This window comes from Fukomys damarensis, unplaced genomic scaffold, assembly GCF_012274545.1.
Source record: "Fukomys damarensis isolate Sample0158 unplaced genomic scaffold, DMR_v1.0_HiC HiC_scaffold_36, whole genome shotgun sequence".
Taxonomy (NCBI): Eukaryota; Metazoa; Chordata; class Mammalia; order Rodentia; family Bathyergidae; genus Fukomys; species Fukomys damarensis.
Window position 1 is genome coordinate 30,389,039 of NW_022900948.1, and position 20,592 is coordinate 30,409,630.

The following is a 20,592-nucleotide window of genomic DNA, read 5'->3' on the forward strand; positions in this document are numbered from 1 at the left end:
GTGTGTGTGTGTGTGTGTGTGTGTGTGTGTGTGTGTGCGTGTGTGTGTGTGTGTGTGTGTGTGTGTAGCTGTGCATGCCTGGGGATGTCTGAGAGAGAAGAGGCCTTCATGAGGCTCTCTGCCCTAGACTTTTCCCATTTGAAATGGAGAGGGCCCCACACCCCTCCCTAACCCCTCCTGACCTTGTAAGGCTAGATGAGGTCACACACTCCCCATGTGGTCCCCATTGAGCAGCTGTGTCCAGAGCGGGGTCTTCAGGGCTGTGATTGTCATGTTGGGTATGCATTCCCACATATATTCTAGTTTTGCAGTGTGTCTTGAGTCTGCCGTGTGTGTTTTAGGCTCTGGGGTTCTTAAAACTCTTAGATTCAAAATCAGAAGTGAAAGGGACTCAGGATTCTAAGGCCCCCATCTGTGGCCCAGAGAAGGGCAGTGGCCCACTCAGAGCTGTGTCAGGGATCGTGTCTGAACCCAGCCCAGAGCTTCAGGCAGAAGCCCCTCATCTGCTTTGTTTTCACTGCAACCCCAAGCTGGGCGGCCATGGAGTCTGGGGTCCCCTCCCACCTCCTAATTCCCGCAAAGTGGCTCAGGTGCTTGTCCTGGGGCCACCTGAAAGCACACGCCTGGGTCCCTTCTCTTGCCCTAGAGACCCCACCTGATAGCTGGACCATTGAATCAGAGGGTCAAAGTTGGTCTTGGGATGTGGCCAGAACCCTACTCCATCATGCCTCTGGGAGTCCACTTCATCCCTGTGGCAAGTGTAGGGACAGTGGGAGGGAGGGAGGCAGCAATTCTGGTTTGTCTCTGGCCAGTGTGCGTGACATCTTTTCTGACTGGGGCTTAGGAGAAGGGGCAGTCCCAACAGGGCAGGGAGTCCCCACCTCACCGCACATGGTGGCCGAGCGTGTCCCACCTGGGGTCCTCCTCCAACAACCATCCGCTGACGGGTCCCCCTCCCTGGATCTCGAAAGAGCTGCGGGGATGCAGCACCCCTGGACCACAGCTGCTCTGTCCTGTTCAGCTCGCAGACACCGCAGATGCACACATCTTCTGGAGCAGAGAGGAAGCACAGGCACCCTTTAACCTCCCCACCACCCGCTCGCTGCATCTTCTCCGGGAGTGTTTTCTGAGCACATCTTGCATCCCTGACATAATAGCTGAACAGACAGACGGAGACCCAGGCCCTGCCACCGCTGGCCTGGGTGTGTCTTTCCTGCCTGACATAGGCTCTTCCCTCCACCTCACCCCACAGGGACACAAGGGCTATCCTGGACCGTCAGGGCACCCCGGAGAACAGGTGAGGCCCAGGCTTGCTCTGCACTCCCCCTCCTCCCACCCCTGCCTCCTCCTTGGACCTGCTCTTCAGCAAGCCCCAGGCCAGGAACTTCTATCTCTGCCTCCCAGCTCTCAGAGAGCGCCCTCCTCAGCTCTCCCTACTGCTTCTCCAGCCACGCTGGCCTGGAGCTGGCAGGAGCCACCCTACTCCGATTGGAGCCATGAATAGCTGGCCTGTTCCCTGAAATGTTAGGGGACATTATCCATGCTGCACGCATGGGGTTTGCAGGAATTTGGCCTCATTGGCCCAAGTCAACAGCAGCCCTGCCAGAGCCTAGAGCCAGCCAGGCCCCCCAGAGCTCTCTGATTCTAGCTGCAAGTGAGGTTGTTCCTTAGAGGTAGTCTGACCAGTTTTGAGAGGAGTGGGCTTGGGGGCCCCTGTCTCATATTCCTGCCCTCTCCTTGTCCTTTGTCAATCCCAGACCCTGAAAGGGGTACTGGCTTTCCTCCCCTCCCCTCCCCTCCCCTTCCCTGCTTTTCTGCCCTCACAGTTCTCTCTGTTCCTTTGCAGGGGCAGCCGGGACCCGAGGGCAGCCCAGGGGCCAAAGGTTACCCTGGCAGGCAGGTGCAGTATGTGGCTTCTGGAAGCTCTGGCTGCAGCAGAGATGGCCATGGGTGCCCCAGGCAGAGGGGGGCTGCAGGTTCAGGACCATCTGTCCAAGTAGCCGCACCCAAGCAACAAAGCCTCTCTTTGCAAGCATCTGGGCTGGGTCCTCAGCCAGAGGAATTTGGGTTCCAGGGTGGGGCCCCTGAGGGTCCTTTCATCTCTAAGGCTCTGGGGGCTCTGGGTGAAGACCTCTAGTCTAACCCACTCCCGAGGGGCAGCTGAGGCTGGAATAAGATTTGCTTGTGATGTTGGCATTGGGGAGGAAGTCTCCATACGTCCTTGCCCCTCTGTCTTCTGTGTTTCAGGGGTTACCTGGACCTGTAGGAGACCTTGGCCCCAAAGGCAGCCGGGTAAGTGGTCCTTGGCCAGTGCCACTCTGATGGAGCCCTGGGTGGGCATTGCCTGTCCCCACAGTGGCATTGATAAGAGTTCAAGGCTGTAAGGGGGGCTGAAGTCAAGTCCTTCTCACCCATGCCTCACCAGAGAGCTGGGGCAATAGGCAGCTGGGTGAGGTCCTCTGGTCAGGCAGTCTAAGTGGCCTGGGCTCCACTGGGATTTGGCCATGCCTAACTGCCAACAATGAGTCAGCCAAAGCTGGGGCCATCTGCAGTGCCTGTCATGGAATCCTCAGAGGTTTCTCTCCTTGAATCAACACCGGGGGATCCCCTGTTGGTGGTAGGAATTGGAGTCCCGATGCTCTTCCAGCCTCAGTTTGCCTGTCTGTACACCACAAGTCCTGTTTCTTCCTACCTCTCTCATGGCTGGGGGGATTGCCAGGAAGTTGCCAGCCAGTACTTCTGGGCAGAGGTGCTGGGTGAGAGCTCCATGCAGGCTGGGGGAGGCAAAGAAGCTCCTGCCTGCATTGAAGGAGGATAGATAGAGTAGAAAGACTGAGCTGACCTGGTAGAGCCCTCTCTGCTGTCTGTAAGGAGCCCAGGGTCGTGATGGGGCCCAGATGGTCCCCCACACCGAACATCCAAGGGGCTCTGGGATGGGAACCCTGGCCCAAGGCCTCGGCTTCTGATCTCATGGAATACTTGAAGAGCAGGTCCCACTTCCTTGGTCTGGGCAGGTCCTGCATGATGTTTCCTCCACTGCAGAGCCAGCGCTGTTTATTCCCTGGCAGAACAGAGAGGGCAGAATAGCCATTATCTTGGCCAGGCTGAGGGAACAGGAGGAAACGCATGCTCCTGTGAGCTGCGGCCTCCTGTGGGTCCATCTGAGCCCATGGAGGAAGTTGCTCGTCCCAGCCCTGGTCCCATCTGCTGGAGGACAGCACACACTCATGACATCTGGGGCTGTGTGACCTGTGCCATGCTGGTGGTATCTTGAAGCCACCTGTGGGGAGAGGACCTGTCTGGGACATGCAGTCTGGTTCCCTTCAGGTCACAGGACCTGGGTCACTGAAGCTGCCTGCCAGCTTCTGTCAATGACTGCCCAGGATTTATGAGGCAGGCAAAACACAGCTTGGGCTTCAGAGCCACAGTGACAGGCTCTGATACCAGCCCTGCCATTCACCTGCTGTGAGGTCCTGGGCAGATTACTGGGCTTCCCTTTCTGAGCCCATTTCCTCACCTATAAATCTGGGACACAGACCCTACTTGAAAGGGTCAGTAAATCTCACCCGTAATGATTATAAATAATAAACATGCTGGATGCTGAGACTCGAACACCTCTTAACTGTTCAAGAAAGGACAGAAGGCAGTGACCTTCTGTTGCTTGTTTGTGGGAAGCAGTGTAGTACAATGGTTAGAAGCCTGGGCCCAGGAGTCAGATGAAATGACTTTGGATGCCATTTCTACTAAATTGGAGCTGTGTGTCTCTGGGCCTGAATGTTCTCACTTCTACAAGGTGCTGACTCATAATTCCTAGTCCCTGAAGGGTGTAACAGGGATGCAATAAATGCTTTAATGCGTGCAAAGTATTGTGAGCTGGGCCTGGCACATAGCATGTGGTCAACAGTGTGTGAACAGTAGCTTTTGTTGTGGTCATCAAGTCGTTCCAGGAATCTAGAGTGCAGATAATGGTACAGGCCCTGGGCTAGATCCTCACCCTTGAGAAGTTCCCTGGCTAATGAGAGGAAACATGAGTAGAAGGAAGGTAATACATGGGGGGACAATGTTAGGTGCTGCTAAGTGGGGTGCACATGAGGTACTGGGTAGAAGGAAGATTGCTCTGGTGTGCACATCAGGGTGTGGCCAGAGGAGAGAGTGTCGAGGTGGCTTTGTGGGGTTTGGTGCTGCCGTCGTGAGGGTGGAAGGGGGGCCTGGTGGAGGACACCAAGGGAACAAGCAGAGGCAGGACATCAGGTGCATCTAGGCTTGGGCCATAACATGGTGCCGTGGCCAGGCTTTTTTCCTAGGTGACCTTCAAGCTGGCTAGGAGTTGGCTAAAGGGACTCACAGCCCCACCATGGACTAGCTGCGTTCCCTCAGTGTCCTTGTATGTCCTGTGAAGGTGAGGGCCAGGCTGCAGGGTCCTTTCAGAGTTTAAGGCAGCAGCGCACATGCCTGACAGGATGTGGCCTCATGCCAGGGTGGCTGCTGCCGAGACTCTAGCACTCAGGTGGCAGGGGGTGGCCGTCAACCTCATGGCCGGGACCTTTGGGGCCTCAGAGGAGCTGCTGCAGGAGCTGCGGGCACCCTCGAGTGTTCGTGGAGTGGGTAGGACTTCCTTCCGCAGGTCCGGAGCCCCGTGTGGGGCGGGCCTCCATCCCAGAGCGCCCGCACCCTTCCCTGGCGTGAGGGTATGTGCCTTTGGACTACATCGTGGAAGCCAGCACCATGCAGTCCATGGGCATATACACTTGCCTCAAGGCCTATGTCGTCCGTCGAGGAGCACAGAAGCTGCCGCCGCCACCGCTGGCGAGGACGAGGATCCCGGGCAGGGGATGGCAGCGGGGCAGCGGGGCAGGCTGGGCCAGCCACACCTCACCAGGTGAATCCTCTGACCCCTATGTGCTTTCTTCCAGGGTTACATTGGAATCCCAGGGCTCTTTGGCCTGCCGGGGTCCGATGGAGAGCGGGTAAGCATGCTTTTGCTTTCTGAGCTACTCGCTCTGCTGATGTAAAGCAGGACCTGCTAGGCCCCAGCCCTGACGTCACAGGATCCCTGCTGGCGAAGGCACCCTTGGGTGGGGCAGGAGTCTGCAAAGGGGCCAGTCAGGGTGCATGCATTCCAGGCATAGGGAACATCGTGTGCAAAATCAGGGGCATCTGACAGCTTGGCGAGTTCAGCCATCAGCATAGTCCCAGCCCCAAGTGAGAGGGTGAGTGAGGAGAGGCACAAGGGGACCCTGGGTGAGGAGAGGATGCTGCCTGGGAGTCTCTCAGGGGCTTTCAGCACTGAGAAATGGGCCAACGTTACATTCTGTATCAGTTCTGTGGTCTATGGCCAATGGCCTGTTTTGTAAATAAAGTTTTATTTAGTGTGGCCATGCTCGTTTGTTTACTATGGCTCCTGGCTGCTGTCCCACCACAGTGGCAGAGCTGAGCAGCTGTGACAGAGACCAGACAGCCCACAGAGCCAAAAATAGTTACTGTCTGCCCCTTGGCACACAATGGCTGTTCATCTCTGGCTCAGCCAGCTCGGTCTGTTTACTTGAGTGACATGAGCCTGGGGTGGGACAGGGAGGCAGGAAGACCTGGTGTCCAGGGACAAGATAGTGGTTTCTGTGCCTGGGGAAGGAGCAAGGTGATGACAGGGTGGGTGGCAATGGGTGAGCTCCACAAAGAGACAGCGTCAGCTCTCGGGGAAGCTGGTGGATCTGACTTAGCAGTGGACAGGGGCTTAGCTTCCCTGCAATGCCCTGTCCTTCCAGCCTGAGTGTCTTAAGTCATAGAATCTGGGGAAGGGAACGCGAGCTGCACACAGTCCCTGGCCCAGCCTTGAGGTCCATGAGAAGCCCCTAGTGGGTAGAGGCCCACTCTCAGCCTTAACCTGTATTTGGGAGCTCAGTTTTGACCTGGACAATAAGCTGGGGATAGAGCATCTTAGGAAAGCAGGAGTGTTGGCTTTTGCCATTTCCCAACTGGCGTCTGGCAGCCCCCAACCCTGGGTCATCCTTCTGATGGTCACATAATCGGTGCCGCTGGCTACATTGCGTGTATTCTGTGCCCACTGTGACTTCCTGCTGGGAAGTGGCTCTGGGGCTGGTTGCTGTCCCCAGCTGAAGTCCTATGCTGACCACTCCTCTCTTTCCCCCTACAGGGCCTGCCTGGTGTTCCTGGCAAGAGGGGCAAGATGGGTAGGCCGGTAAAGATTTTCCGTGTCTATTACGCAGACTCTATGGGTGAACCCGCTTCCCGCTGAGCACACTGCCCTGTGTGCCCAGCCTGGCCTGGCACTGTCCAGTTCTCTGTGCTCTGCTCTGTGTGTGTGGCTTTGAGGCCTGCCCTGCAGGATGCAGAGTGGCTGCTGCCAGCCAGGGTTCCCAGGGCACCCCGCCTGGGTTCTCTCTCCCTCCATGCACTTCTATGGAGCTTCTGTCCAAGGTGTCTGTGTCTGTGCCTGCCTGGGCTGGGAGACCTGGGTCTCCAAACCATCTTGCTGTCACCTGGCTCTGTCACTTTCACTGTGCACACACAGGCAGGAGGCAGTAGGTGGGGGCAGGCCATCTCAGGCATGACCCAAGCGAGGTTCAGCCGTGACCTCCAACCCACCAGCTTGTTCTCTGCCTTTCTGCTATGGTAGGAGACTGTTTTTTGCTGTTCTTGTTGTTTTTTGGGTTTTTTTTTCTCTAGTTTGGTCTATAAATCAAGAGCCAGACATAGGGAGATGAAATTGCCCAGGATTTCACAGTGACAGAACAGTGGAGTCAGGATTCTGACTTAGAGGCTTTGTCCCTGAGGTCTCTGACCTCTATGGCTGTTTGAGGCAGCCCCTTAGGATCTCTAGTTGGTGGCTCATATTGTAAAAGCAGAATTCCTAGAATCTTCACCTGGTAAGAAAGTTATGTATTCCAGCTATCTCACTCTTCAGAAGGAGAAACTGAGGTTGTGAGAGGCAATGTGATGTGCTCAGGGTCCCGCTGCTGGGGTACAGAGTGGGGACTGTCCCGCAGGCATCTTCCCTGAAGGCCTGGCCCCTGTGCATGGATCAGGCTCTTGCTGCTACGCCTCGGGGTCTCCATGGACTTGGAAGCGCCGTCAGTCCAGCTCTGGGCCTCCCGTTGCCATGGTGAATGGTGGGGAGGTTGGAACCAGAGAGGGTTCAGAGCCCTCAGGATGTGGTGGGGCTCTCTGTATTGCTGTGGTTGGTGGCCTGTCACTACCTGTGCAGGGGTTGCAGCCAAGCCCTCTGGGGGCCAACTGGGGAATGCAGGGAAATAGGGTCCAACCTCCTCCTCAAGGGGCAGATAGCTGGGTCCCCACCATCAGATTTGGACCTCTCTGTGGCCTGACAGCTGCTCTGTGCTCTGGCATAATGTGTGCCATCTAGACTTGGGCAAAGAGTACCCCCTGCCACTCAGCTCAGGGAAAAGCTCTGGGTCAGAGAGGACTGCGCTGGCCCCCAGTCTTCCCCTCAAGCCAAGTGGCCTTAGGCCAGGAGATTCCTTCATTCAGTGACTACTCACTGAGTGCCTGCCCACATCTTCAACCTCCAAAGGAAGGCTCAGTCTGTGGCTCTCATTCCTTTCCTCACACCTGCTAGAAAGAATGTGGTGTGGTTTGCAAGGAGGGGTCTGAGCAGAGGATGTCTCCAGCTTGTCTGAGCTGAAGGGCTTTCTCCTGGCCTGGCCTGGCTTGTTGGGGGCCTGGCTCCAGGATCCTTCTTGGGGGCTGGGAAGGTGTTGCAGTGCCTTCCAGGTCTGGCTTCTCACTGCGTCTGCTAGGGTGCTGGTAACTGGCTGCTGTCCAAAGCAGCTCTTAGCCTTGCCCCACCACCATAGCTGGGATGAGGCACCGCCGGGAGGTCAAATCCCAGAGCCAGAGCAGGGGCTCAGTCCTGATGCAGCCCCCTTGCTGTGTGGCGTGGGACATCAGGCCTACCTGGGAACACATGTGGCTGCCTAGCATGGGGTAGGAGGCTCTTCCAGTTCTGTGGGGAGCTGCAAGCCATGTTACAAAGGACTCCTCTTGCCACATGGGGAAACTGAGGCCCAAACAGGTGAAGACTGTTGCTCCAGAGATCCTGTTGTCCTGAGATATGGTCTCCAGAGCCATTCCAGTGCTTTTGATGACCCTGGAATCCTAAGACCTCTGCCTGCCTCCTGCTTGCATCCTGGGTGGCACTGCTAAAAGGAGGGGGAGAGGGGCCTCCACGGGTCTTTCTGTGTCAGCGACTGGGGACACACACCCCTTCTGGGAAAGAATGTGGGCTTCAACTGCAGTAGAAAGGATGCGGTTCCATGTGGCAGGAACTTCCAGACTTGGGGAATTTGCACCTCTTCAGGAGGTCTCCAAGGTCTCTCTGTGAGCTCCTCCCAGAGGTCACCAAACATCCCCACTGTTGGTACCAGCCTGAGCTAGGGATGCAGGGGCCTGATGGGCTGGAGTTGTCCAGGAGCAGGAGCCCTGCCAGATGAGGAGGGACAGCCAGTTGCAGGCCAGGTGCCGGAGCAGGACTTCTGAGTCTGGTGTTCCACGCCCCTCTGGTGCAGATAGTTGGGACAACAGTATCCTGGAGGTGGGAGGTGGGGGACCAGATGGCCTTCAGAGGTCTCTGCAGCATTCTGTATCCCACTGTGCGTGCAGATGAAGACTCGCTGCTCTCGCCTCCGGTCCTGAGTCATGTGGCCAGGAGAGAATGGGAAGTCTCATTCTGCAGTCTTTCTCTGTCATCACTGGGCCTGGTTGTGCTTCTGCTCAGAGTGCTCAGCATTCAGCTCCTGAGGGGCTGAGCCCTGCAGGGACTGAGCTCCTGCCGACTGCAGCCTGGAGCGTGACTGTGGAGAAGGAAGGTCCTGGCTGCCAGTGGGCTGGGGTGCTCACTGCCACATGGTCACCTTGCACCCGCTGGACAACCGGGGGTGTGTGGGGCCACAAATCCAGCTTGGTGCCAGATCTCAGATCCAGTAGGCTAGGCCTCAGAGGCCCAGGTGACTGCTGGAAAGGGGCTATGGCATGAGTGGGTGAGATGTGAGGCAAGTGAATGGCATCATGCGGCCTTCTAAGCCTCAGTTTCCCCACTGGTCCCTTGTGATGCTGAATGTCAAGGGCACCTGCAGTCCTTCTCTCTCGGATGGTATGTGATTGTTCCCACCAGAGATTTGTTCCTGCAGCCTGAAGGCTCTGTCCTTGTCCTAGCTGTTTTGTAACTGCAAGCCCTGTATCCCCAGAGGGCACTGTGTACAGGGAGACTGAGGCGGACAGAGGGCAGGCACTGAGGCCATTTTGCGCGCCCAGGCAGAGCCAGGCCTCCACACCTCTCATGCCTGCCCTTCTGGGCCTCGGCCCAGGACTGTGTCCAGACTCTCCAGTCTGTCCTGTTTATCCTGTCACATCCTAGCTAAGAGAACAAACAGCTCTGGAGTCAGACTGCCTGGGTTGAAATCCCAGCTCTGCTGTTGCACAGCTGTTGGCCTTTGGACAAGTTCCTTAACCTCCCCAGATCTCAGTTTTGTCATCTTTACAGTGGGGCCAATAGTGGGAGCCATCTCCTGGGTCTGTTGGGAGGTCACACTCTGGTCATTGCTCGTGGCTGTCCCCAGCTTGCATTTGTCTGCAGGAGCACCTCCCGATGGGTTGCAGACTTGCTGGTCTGACGAGTGTGTCTCCTGCTTCTGCTCCATACCTTCCCATTGCTGGCATCAGTGATGGGCTTTGAGTTTTATCCTCACACTCTTTCCCTGGACACAGAAGACAAAACCGAGGCTCTGAAAGGCCGCTGGGTGGTAGAACCAGGACTGGCACAGGGAGGCTTGCCTGGCAGCTGGGTCAGAGGGGGTCTGGAGGCAGCCTGGAGCCACCTCCAAATGCAAAGCCAGGGGCCTGAACCCTGCCTGGTGCTGCTGCTGGGAATACCCTGGGCCATGCAGCCAGGATGGCTTGGGTGTGGCCGTGAAGGTCTTCATCCTGCCCAGGCTGAGAGGGGCCTCCCTTCTCCCCAGCCTTGTCTAGGGGCCAGGCTAGCTGGAGGGATCTTTAGAGATCACCCCCAGCCTGTACAAGACAGAGGGTGCGGTGAGGGTCTGGTCACATAGCTGGCCCACAGGAGCCAGCATGAGGCCTGCTCATGTCCAGACTTGGGATTTGACCACACTTCACTTGGCTGATGTCCCTGTCCCCTAGAGTGTGACAGAGAAAGTTGGATCAGGGCGAGGCTGGAATTTGCCAGCAGAGACTCTTAAGATATGGGAAGAGGACGCTTGGGTGGGGTCATGTGCAGACAGCCCACACACCTGTCCGCACGCACACACATGCACACACACACATCTCTGCCACTGTCTGCCAGTTGGAAACAGCCCAGCAGCTCCTGTATGCCGGGCTTTTCCTGTGCACAGCTCATGGGAACATAATGGTCCTAGGGGTGGGACCCAGACTCAGATCTGCTGCAAACTTGTTTTATGGCCTTGGCCAAGTGACATTTCCTCTCTGAGCCTCAATTTTCCCAGCTACTAAATGGGCCCAGTGCCCTTTCTTACCTTCAAGGTGGCTGTCAAATACAAGTGAAGTTTTGCATGCAGAGTGACTACCTTGGTCCTAATCCTATCATTGTGTCCTCATCTCCCAGAGTCTGAACAAAGCTGTATGATCTGGTGATGAACGTTAGCCCCTGCCCTCTGACCCAAGAGGGCATTATGAGGGGGTGGGGGGTCTTGGGGCAGGGCATCCCATAGAGTTGTGTGACTTGTTTTGGTTTTGAGGATTAATCTTTGGGTTGAATCTACACACTCTACCCTCCAGTAGTGTTGAAACCAAAAGCAATTGTCCTCCAGAGGAGTCTGCATGGTCTGGACCGTGTGGCATTCTCTTGGTCACAGAAATTTGCTGTGGTTTTTTATTAAATTTCCCTGGAGAAATAATGATTTAAATTTGAGAAGTCAGGAGAACAGGTCTCCCCAGCTCCAAGCTGAATGACTCTTTTTCCCTTTGAAGTAGGAATGGAGCTGCCCCAGCCCCTGGAGGTATCTGTGCAGCTGATGTTTTTCCAGCTGTCTGGCTTCCCAAAGAGTGTGGAGTGGCCCCAAGAGTGGGGTCGGGGAGGGGATGAGAACCGCTGAGCAGCCATCTCACCTGTGCAGGCCGTGCTGCTGCTGTTCACTACTGCACAGTCTTGTGCGACCTTCTGTGACCTTGACGCTTTCCCTTTCACAGCCTTGGTTTACTTGTAAAATAGGGATCATGATTCCACAGTGTGGCATTTGAAGGGCACATCAGAATTGCAGAAGATCTCAGCTGGGAAGTGCCAGTGGGGAAACTGAGGCCTACAGGGCAAAAGGATATCCTTAAAACTAGCCAGCCAGCGACTGGTCCAGGCCTCGACCTGCCCGGCCTCCTGACTCCATTTATGTCCTTCCCACCTCATGGAGAGCAGATCCCAGATTTGGGGGAGGGAGGCATGTCTCATTTTCTTTTCAGAGACCTAGAAGGAAAGAGAGGCCAGCCTGGCTGTGGCCCCTCACAGTGGTCTGTCCCTGAGGAGGGTAGCGTTTGTTGACAGCAGGGGGTGACCTCAGGACCCCACTGTCTCCCAGATCCAAGGAGTGAGACTGCTCAGTTACTGTCCTTGTGTCGCCCCGGGGTCTGGATCAGAGCGATAAACACTAAATTCTTACCTGTCCACAGGGGTTCCCTGGAGACTTTGGGGAAAGAGGCCCGCCGGGACTTGATGGAAACCCTGTAAGTACTTTATGTGTTTGGAAATAAGAGATTCAGAGTGAGCCTGAAGCACATTTTAGGAGCCCAAGCTTTGGGGTCAGACAGACCTGGGTTAAATCCCAGTCTGTGACCCACTAGCTGAGTGCCCTCCAAATCACCTGCCTCTTCTGAATGCCAGGCACATCTACGATGACACCCCACCCCACCTCTGTCCCAGCACAGTCCCCAGCTCACTGAGCCCCTGGACTCAAGCCCCAGGCTGTACCTCACCCCTAGGGATTGGGAATGACCGTGGGTCACTGTCCGCTGGAGAGGCTCCGGCTGCACCATGTCACAAAGCATGAGCAATATTTATGGGCCACAGTGGCCTGGGAAAGCAGACAGTCTGCAGGCCCTGTGCGGGCAAGAGCTGAACTCCAAAGGAATCTCCACTGCAGGCGTGTTTATAGTTTGTAAGTAATCCCAGGCCTGGGCTCTGTCCTGCTGAGGAGCCAGGTCAGACTGCCCTGGAGAGCTGAGGTTTCGTTCACTTTCAGCCTGGGCTCCAGGCCCTAGGGAAGAAAACAGTCATTCTTGGTCCAGGGGGTGGGGGTTAGGGGTGGGTACAGAACACACCCAGAGCATTCTGAGATGCTTGGCATAGTCCCCCATTGCTTTGGGGGCTTCCAGCCTGAGCAGCTTGTGTCCAGCTATGTCCTCTGCAGAAGTGGCTGCTGTACCCATGGTTGGCATCTGATTATGTATTGATCAAATTCTGCAAATTTCCTCCAACCCTGAACCAGCCAGGCTCCCTGGGGTCCAAACTTTGACCTCAGAGCTGGACATGCCTGGGTTTGAATCCTGCTGGCTTTCAATCCTGTCAGATTCACCTCTGAAACTCAATCTCCTTTGAAAATTGGGGGATTGGAATGCCCACCCCTGGGGGCTGTCCTGGGAATAAGATGAGGGCAGGGAAGGTGTTCAGCCCACCGTGAGTCTCCAGTGGATGGAGGTGTGTAGAGGGGACCAGGTGCAGTGGGGAAGATGGCACGACCACCTCCCCAGTCCCCTCACGCAGCACAAGAGCCGGTGTGCTGGGTGGTGTGAAAGGAGGGAGGGGGAGCACAGAAGACCCTGGGACCGTGGCATTGGACTTGGGATGAACAAAGAGGTGAGGAACATGCTGGGCAGAGGAAAAAGCATCAGTGAAGCCATGGCAGGGAGATGAAGGCCTTTTCACCATTTAGTACTAAGGCTGGCCACTGCATCATGTTTGGAAGTTTCCTTGGAGAAGGACAGAACAGTACAGGTTGATGTCTGGCCCCAGCTCTGCCGCAGCACTGCTGTCACCGTGGATGTATTGTTTCCCTTTGCTGAGCCTCAGTTTCCTTGTTTTAAAGCCAGGGCTGCTTCCGACCTTTGTCTTACTCTCGGTGGCTCCCTCAACAGCCTCCCATCTGAACACCCCAGACTGCACCACCCGAGCAGGTGGAGGGTGCTGGAAGTTCTCTTCACTCACCGTAATTTCCGGAATCCTTACTGTTATTCACGATTTAACATTCTGCATGTGAGTCAGACCCCTCCGCCTGTCTTTCCTGGTGGAACAGAAGATCCAGTGGTACAGCCACAGCGACCGAGGGTTAGAGGGACAGTCACACGCAGGCAAGGGCTCTTCTAACATCTCAGGTGCTGGAGAGAGGGAGCCCGAGATCAGCAGGGTGGGTCAGCAGGGTTCTTAGCAGGGAGACCCAGTTTTCCCATCTGTCAGGGAAAGCTCCTGAGCATCTGTAGTGCCCAGCGCAGTTCTGCCCGTTCTTCGTGCTTACAACTGGAAGATACTGGATGTGGGATCCAGCTGCCCCCATTGTACAGATGTGGACAGCGGATGGCACAGGGCCGAGGGATCTTGTCCAAATACCAGGCCAGTGCCGGAGAGCCCTGGGGCCCGTGGTCAGGATCAAGGAGTGTTCTCCAAAAGGTTGCACCAGGTGCCCTGAGTGGACGGTGTGGAGGGGGCCCTGGAGGGAGATGGTGAGTAACTAACTGCCTTGGTTTCTATATTTGCAGGGTGACCTGGGCCTGCCAGGGCCCTCAGGAGTCCCCGGCCTCCTTGTAAGTACACAGATGCCCAGGAGTGGGTGGGGGCAGAGGCAGATGGAGAGAGCCAAGGCAATGAGCCTTGCTGGGAATAGGGGCTTGAAAGGGCTCCTTGGTCATCAGAACTTCAAAAGTACTGGAGGAGCAGGACAAAATATCCTGGGCAAGAGGCTGAGTGAGGAAAGCCCTGCTATGTCCCCTCAGGTGGGTCACCTGCCATCTCTGAGCCTGCTTCCTCATTAGTTAAATGAGGCTGAGTGGCAATGTGCTTTTACATGTGCTGTCTATCCATCGCTTTACAAGGAGGCCTGGATGGGTGACCACTGCCCGTTCAGCAGTGCAGGGCTTCAGGTTCAGAAGGAGGAAGTGGTTAGCAGAGGGCCGCGACTTCACCACACTAGTCAGTCTGCTTTACCTGTCCCTCAGAGTGCTGGCTTCAAGTCACAGCTCCAGCACATCCTGGCTGTGGGGCCTGGGTCCAGTCACTGCCCCTCTCTGAGCCTCAGCTCCTTATCTGTAAAATGGAGATGAGTAGAGTCTTCTTGGAGTCTGTTGCATGTGAGCATTGACTGAGGCATTACCCACACATTGCTTAGTGCAAGATCTGAAAAATTAGTGAAAAACTGTAGACTTAGTAGAAAATACTGAATACAAGTTATTACCCTCCCAAGAGGCCCTAGACTGAGGGACCTATACATAGAGAGACCAGAGGCGCTCCAGCCTCTGACTCCCTCCAGGCTGGGCCGGCTGAAGGATGGCTCTGTTGGTGGCAGCAGGACTTGCTCTGGAGTCTGCAGAGGGTGAGTCCTGACCTTGGGCTGGGCCCCAAGAGCCTGAGAGATGCCAGAGCCAGGCAGTGACTCTGGAGTGACCATCTGTTTCTGCTCAAGGTCAGGTCAGCCTGTGTCCACCTCCCAGCTCTGTGAGTCTCAGGAGTGGCCTCTCCCTGAGCCTTAGAGACCTTTCATGTGCCCACTCCTGTTAGAAGCACAGAAACACTGGTCCAGGGGCCAAGAGACCAGTCCCTGGACCTAGACTGGCTGGGCTCCAATCCCAGCTCTACTCACGTAATTGTAACCTTGGGCAAATTCTTTAACCTTCTTGTGCCTCAATTTCTGCATGGGTAAAATGGGGTAATGTTTGGCTTAACTCAGGATGTTTGTGAGGCTTTAAATAAACCAATACATATGAAGTACCTAGGGCATAATGAAAACTATTGTTGGTATTGTTATATCACACACACAAGCATGCACGGTATTTTCAGGCAAGGTAGCAACTATCTGGATTGTTGCATTGAGAAAGATTTCAAAGTCACAGTGGAACTCAGTGGGAGATGGTGCTTCCGTTGATTAGTGATGTCTGCCTTGGCTGGAGATGGGGAAGTGTTAACATGTGAGTCGCACACTTGTTGAACCTGATGTCCATTCAACAGGACTTTGCTGTGTACCTTTTCTGGAACACAGTGCAGACCTAGATGTTTTGGAAAAAAGCAATGTCTGCCACATGCTTTTCCAAATAGAGAACTCTCTGGAAGTCTTTTAGTCTACTTTTCTCTAATCCCATTAGGAGCCCGTTCTAGAGCATCCTGGTCATATAGTCATTAAATTCCAAGCTGAATGCTTCTGGCATTAGAAATCCCTCCCTCTCTGGGACCCAGTCCTCATTGGTCCAGGGAGTCCTCATCGTTCAGTGTTGTTGTCCTTGAGCCCAAGTTGTCTTTGTTGTCTGGGGTAAGATGCTCCCTGTCTGTTCTTCCAAAGGTTCCTTCTTCCGGATAAACAATCCTGGTCCCCAAAGCTCTTCCAAAGGGATGTTCACATCTCCTGTCTGTCCTCTTTGGCACACGTTCCTATTTGTCATTGTCCCTTTGTCTACTAGGTTGGCTCCTGAGAGAGGTAATAGTATTGTTCGGCTGAATTAATGCAGATCTAGAAGACATACATGATGCCATTCCAGTCCTTGGCCCTCCTGATTGTTGAAAAATCTTGGGCCCACCTCTGGTCTCCATGATCAGGGTTTCCAGGTAAAATATAAGACACCCACTTACATTTGAATGCCAGATGAAATGTTTAGCACTCATTTATACTAAAATATCATTCATCTTTTTCAGATATTCAAATGTAACTGGGCATCTTGTCCTTTTATAAGGACAGCCCGATTCTTATGTCTCGGGAGAATCCCCTTTAGCAGGTAGGAAGACTGAGGCCCGGGGCTAAGGTCACACAGAAGGCAGAAGAGGATGGAGGCGTGGTTGGAGGCCATGAGTCCCAGGCCAGAGTGCTCCTCTTCTTCTCCACCTACTCAGGGTCCCAAGCTGGGGCCAAGCTCTGGACAGTCCTAAATTTCTCAGACCCTGAGATCCTCTGTGCAGGGCACCTTCCAAAGAGCTAATCTTCTTGCCTCATGCCCTCTTCTTTCCCTGCGTCTTCCTCTGGCCCTGTGTCTCTCCTGTTTTTAGATTTCCTTTGCTACTGAAGTGACCTCCATTTGTCCTTGCTCCTGGCAGTCCCAGGGGTGGCTCTGAGCCCACCCAGTTATCACCATGCCCCTGCTGGTGCCTTCTCTCACTCTGCATTTTGGGGCACAGCAGCTTCTGTGCCTCCCCAAAGAGTTAGAAAGGAAAGGAATTTTCTACCCAAGAGTTACAGGGTAAGAGGCACCATGAGTCACCTATGGTTTTCCAAAGGATGTGGGTTTTTTTGTGTTTTTTATTGAGTTTATTGGTACATTCTAGGTATACAGTACAGTTACATTCATCATTGGGATCTTGTACCTTTACAGGACAGGTCTTGGTTCTCATTTAGGATGTGGGCTTTTAGCTGAGCAGTGGGAGTTCCATGTATCGATCATCATCTCAGTGGCTGTGTGCATTTACTCAGTGCTTCCTGTCTGGTCAGCTGGAGTGAGATTTGAATGCAGACGAGGGCCAAGACTTCCTGTCCCCCAGGTCCTTACAGCAGTGAGGAGAGAGGACAAGCTAACATTTATAGTGTCTGTCTGCTCTGTGTGTGCTCCACACGTGCTGGACTCTGGAAGCCTCAGGATGCCCAAGGTCAGGAGCTAGGGAGTGGAAGTGTCCAGCTTGTAACCCAGGTCTGAACATCCCCAGTCCCCATAAGCCTAAGCCACCAGTGGTGCCCTGCAGCCTCAGAGGTGAATGCCCAGAAGCAGCCCTTTTGAGTAATCAAAACCCTTTGGCACAAGAAAGCTGCGCTGATTCCAAAATCTGCTCAACAAAGGCCATTTTTGTCTTTTTATTCAGAGTGATACACAGGGAATTTTGGCTCCCTCCTTTAATGAAACCCAAAGAACATGTGATCCAGCCAAAAACTCAGCCTGTGGGGTGCAGTGAACCAGTTCACTATGGTCTGCCACCAAATGATCACCACCACCTGACTTTGTTTCCCGGTCTATAGAGTGGGTTCAGAATGGCCTGTTTGCTGCCATTCACCAAGCCCTTGTGTGTTGACTCTGTGCTTGGTATGGAACTGTCACCACTGCTCTGGCAGGGTAGGGGACAGGAACACCACTTTGCAGTGATGGAAATTGAGGCTTGGTGAGGAAAGTCACCTGTCCAAGGTCACAGTCCCAGCCTATCTCCAGGGTGAGCTCAAGTTCTTGCCTGCTGTCCCATGTCACCAGCTCAGAGCCAACAGATGTGAGCGGCTTGAGCTGGGTGGTGCTGGGGCAGCTCCAGTGTGAAAGAAGGTGTTCAGGGAGATCACGTAGGAGCTAAGATGGGCCAGTCTCTTCATCCTGGTCCCTAATTGCTGACACCCTCTCTCTGTGAGGTGTGGCCCTCAAAGACAGGTCCCCAGAGGCGCAGCAGATGAGTCAGTTTCCTTGCTGTTCATTAAGCCACTTTTTTCAAGCGCCTACTTGCAGCCGTGCCCCAAGGCAAAGTCACCAGATTGGGCACCTGCCCTCAGTGTGATGGCAGGAGGGGTGGTGGCCCGGTGGACACACATGTGAATGAGTTAGTGGTAACATCTGTGAGCAAAACGTATAAGCTCCAACCACTGTAGCAGGGACTGTAGGACATCGGCCCTGGGGCTGAGAGCTAGATGGGCATTGGCAGTTTGGATGGGGCGGAGCCAGGGGCCAGCATGCAGCACTAACCAAGTATGTTAGTGGCCGAGGACAGCACCGCTAAAGAGGAGCAGCGACACAGGAAGGCGGGGCAGGTGGGATGGCGAGATCATGTCCTGCCCCTGTCCCTGTCCATTACTTGATCTTGAACAGGTGACTTGGGCCCCCCTCTAAGCCTCAGTGTCCTCATCTGTAACATGAACCAGGTCTGACGGTGCTGCTGGCTATGTGGAGTTACTGAGAACAGTGGCCGCGTGTCCGAGCCACCAGTGCTGTCGCTGTGCTCAAAGGAACATGTTGCTGTGGTTAAGGAGAGCTCATAGCTGCCACTGGGAAGGCGGCCCACGGTCAGGGCCTCTGTGTGGTTGCTACTGTGGGCAGCAGTGGTCTTGGTGAGAGTCTCGAGCTGAAGGGCAAAGGGCAGTCTGGGTTAGGGAATGTGCAGGATCTGGGTTCCTGCTCACTGTTGTGGGAACATGATATTCCAGGATGCTCTGTGATGGTGCCCTGGGGTTTCCTCTGTACATACAGTGTGTGTGTGTGTGTGTGTGTGTGTGTGTGTGTGTGTGTGTGTGTGTCTGTGTGTGTGAGGACTGAACCTGGGGCTTTCACACTGAGCTACATCGCCAGCCCTTTTTATTCTTTATTTTGAGACAGGATCTTGACAAGTCACTAAGTTGCTCAGGCTGGTCTTAAACCAGAGATCCTCCTACCTCAGCTTCAGAGTGCCTGGATCACAGGCACATGCCGCCATGCCCGAGATCCGAGGATTGCTGTAGGGTGTCCTGGGCCTGCATCACTGGCCTCTGCCCGCTAAGTACCAGTCTCAGTCCTTCAGTTGTGACAACCAAAACTGGCTTCAGGCATTGCCAAGTAGTCCCACCTGCTAAGTCCATTACTCTTTGAAGCAGCACCAAGAGGTGCATAGTACTATTATTTCCCATCCATTATGAGGAAACTGAGGCACAGAGAGCTCCCATCCCCAAGGGTGAATGTGTCCTAATTCTGGCACCACTGATGCCCTCCCTGAAGAGCACCCTTGGTGTGGGGAGGGTGCTGGGCTTCCCAGGTCCAAGAACCCCGCTGCTCCCATCTTGGGTGGGCTGATGTGACCTCAAGCAGGTCTCCAACCTGCAGCTCAGGACAAACCAGCCGACCTCAGCATCCCACTGGGGCCATGAACAGTACTGAAGATCCCACGATGGGCAGCCCCTCTCTTTCCTTGCTGTCCTACCAAGGAGATGTCTGCACTTCCAGGGAGCAGGAAGTACCCTGTCACCTAGCCAGAGGAAGCTGAACTCCTGTTATGCTCACAGCACTATAAGGATTGGGGGTAAGGGTTATAATCCCCATTATATAGAAAGGAAGAGTGAAGTCCAAAGAAATCAAGTGAAAGGCCCTGAGTCCCTTAGCTGGAAGGAGACAGAAGTAACCAATATCCAATAAGAAGCATTGATTGGGGAGGGACTCCACACATGGGCCTTGGGCAGACTGTGTGAGATGGATTCCAGCATTTACCGAATTTCAAGATCAACCCAAAGGAGTTACATCCTTGGGAGCCCAATCCTGGACCTCAGGCCAGCCTCCTGGGGCCACCTCTCATGAAGTCTTCTCTTTCTTTCCCCAGGGCGACATGGGAGTGTTGGGTCCCATTGGCTACCCAGGACCCAAGGGCATGAAGGTAAGGAGGGGCTTCCCCTAAGTCTGGCCTCCTGGCACGCACAAGGACGGGTGTCCCCAGGTGGTGTGGGGAGAGAGGCCAAGGGCCTCAGATGCTGTCAGGAGCTCAGGAGAGCTAGTGTTCATCCATAGGTCATTTAGGTCAGATGCGTTTATGGGCCACCAGGCCTCGAGCTGTGTGTGATTCCAACATGGTTCCAGAGGGGGGACCCTGAAAGTCCTGGGGGGCTCATTGCCGGGGTCATTGGGATCATCACAATGGCCAGTGAGCTCAGTCCAGCGGAGCCAGGTGTGTGGAAGATAGGCTAGCACTGCAGGGCTAGTTCTGGGGATGGGCCAGTCTGAACCCTTCCTCCCTGGTGTCAGCGCCTCCTCCTCTGAGTTTGGCCCCAGGGCTGTGGTTCCAGGTTCACCCCTCACCCTGCCCCACCTCTGCTCCCTTACCCAGGAGGGCCCTTGGGGCAGGCCCAGCAGCCGTAACCACAGGCCTTTGTCTTCTAGGGACTGATGGGCAGCACGGGGGAGCCTGGACTGAAAGGTGATAAGGTGATCGGACTACTCCCTCATTGCACCGGGGTTTGTCTGCATGCTGCCCCTCTCCGCCTGGAGGCTGCTGCTGATCTCTCTCCAGGTCCACCTCCCTGTGCTCTCCCTGCCTATGAATCTGCTTCTGCTTCTCCTGGTCCCTCTGGGTGGGGCTCAGTTGCATGGTCCTGGGGCCCACAGATCTTGCAAACTGGGCACATGGGGCTGTTGAGGGTAGGTCAAGACAGGCCTGTAAGTCTGCAGAGTGAGGCTGAGCCACCAGTGTGCAGACTTGGAGGGCACAGGCCTAGGACATGGGGTAGGTGGTGGCACGGGAGGGAGCAACCCCACATAAAATGTTCCAGTGTGGGGCCTGGGATTTAGCCCAGTGTTTCCACCTCCTGCTTCGAAAGCACAGGGTTCCAAGTTTGATCCCCAGTACCAAAAAAAAAAAAAAATGTGGAGCTGGGAGCCCGGTCCCAGAGGGCTGTGGTCTGAAATAAAGGGATCCCAGGCGGG

General features: G+C 54.9%; 1 protein-coding gene across 4 annotated transcripts in view; it reads left to right on the forward strand.

Annotated features, from left to right (window-relative positions):
• The window catches only part of Col27a1 (collagen type XXVII alpha 1 chain), a 118,522-nt gene that overhangs the window by 43,041 nt on the left and 54,889 nt on the right, over positions 1-20,592 (forward strand). For all 4 annotated transcript variants that reach the window (XR_783328.3, XR_783327.3, XM_010639422.3 and 1 more), the window contains exons 8-16: positions 1,253-1,297; positions 1,847-1,900; positions 2,248-2,292; positions 4,914-4,967; positions 6,152-6,196; positions 11,671-11,724; positions 13,750-13,794; positions 19,496-19,549; positions 20,050-20,094. Coding sequence is in view for 2 of the 4 variants with exons in the window: in XM_010639422.3 (XP_010637724.1) it covers positions 1,253-1,297; positions 1,847-1,900; positions 2,248-2,292; positions 4,914-4,967; positions 6,152-6,196; positions 11,671-11,724; positions 13,750-13,794; positions 19,496-19,549; positions 20,050-20,094 (441 nt within the window). In the remaining 2 variants the exon portion in view is untranslated. The remainder of the gene's footprint in view (positions 1-1,252; positions 1,298-1,846; positions 1,901-2,247; positions 2,293-4,913; positions 4,968-6,151; positions 6,197-11,670; positions 11,725-13,749; positions 13,795-19,495; positions 19,550-20,049; positions 20,095-20,592) is intronic.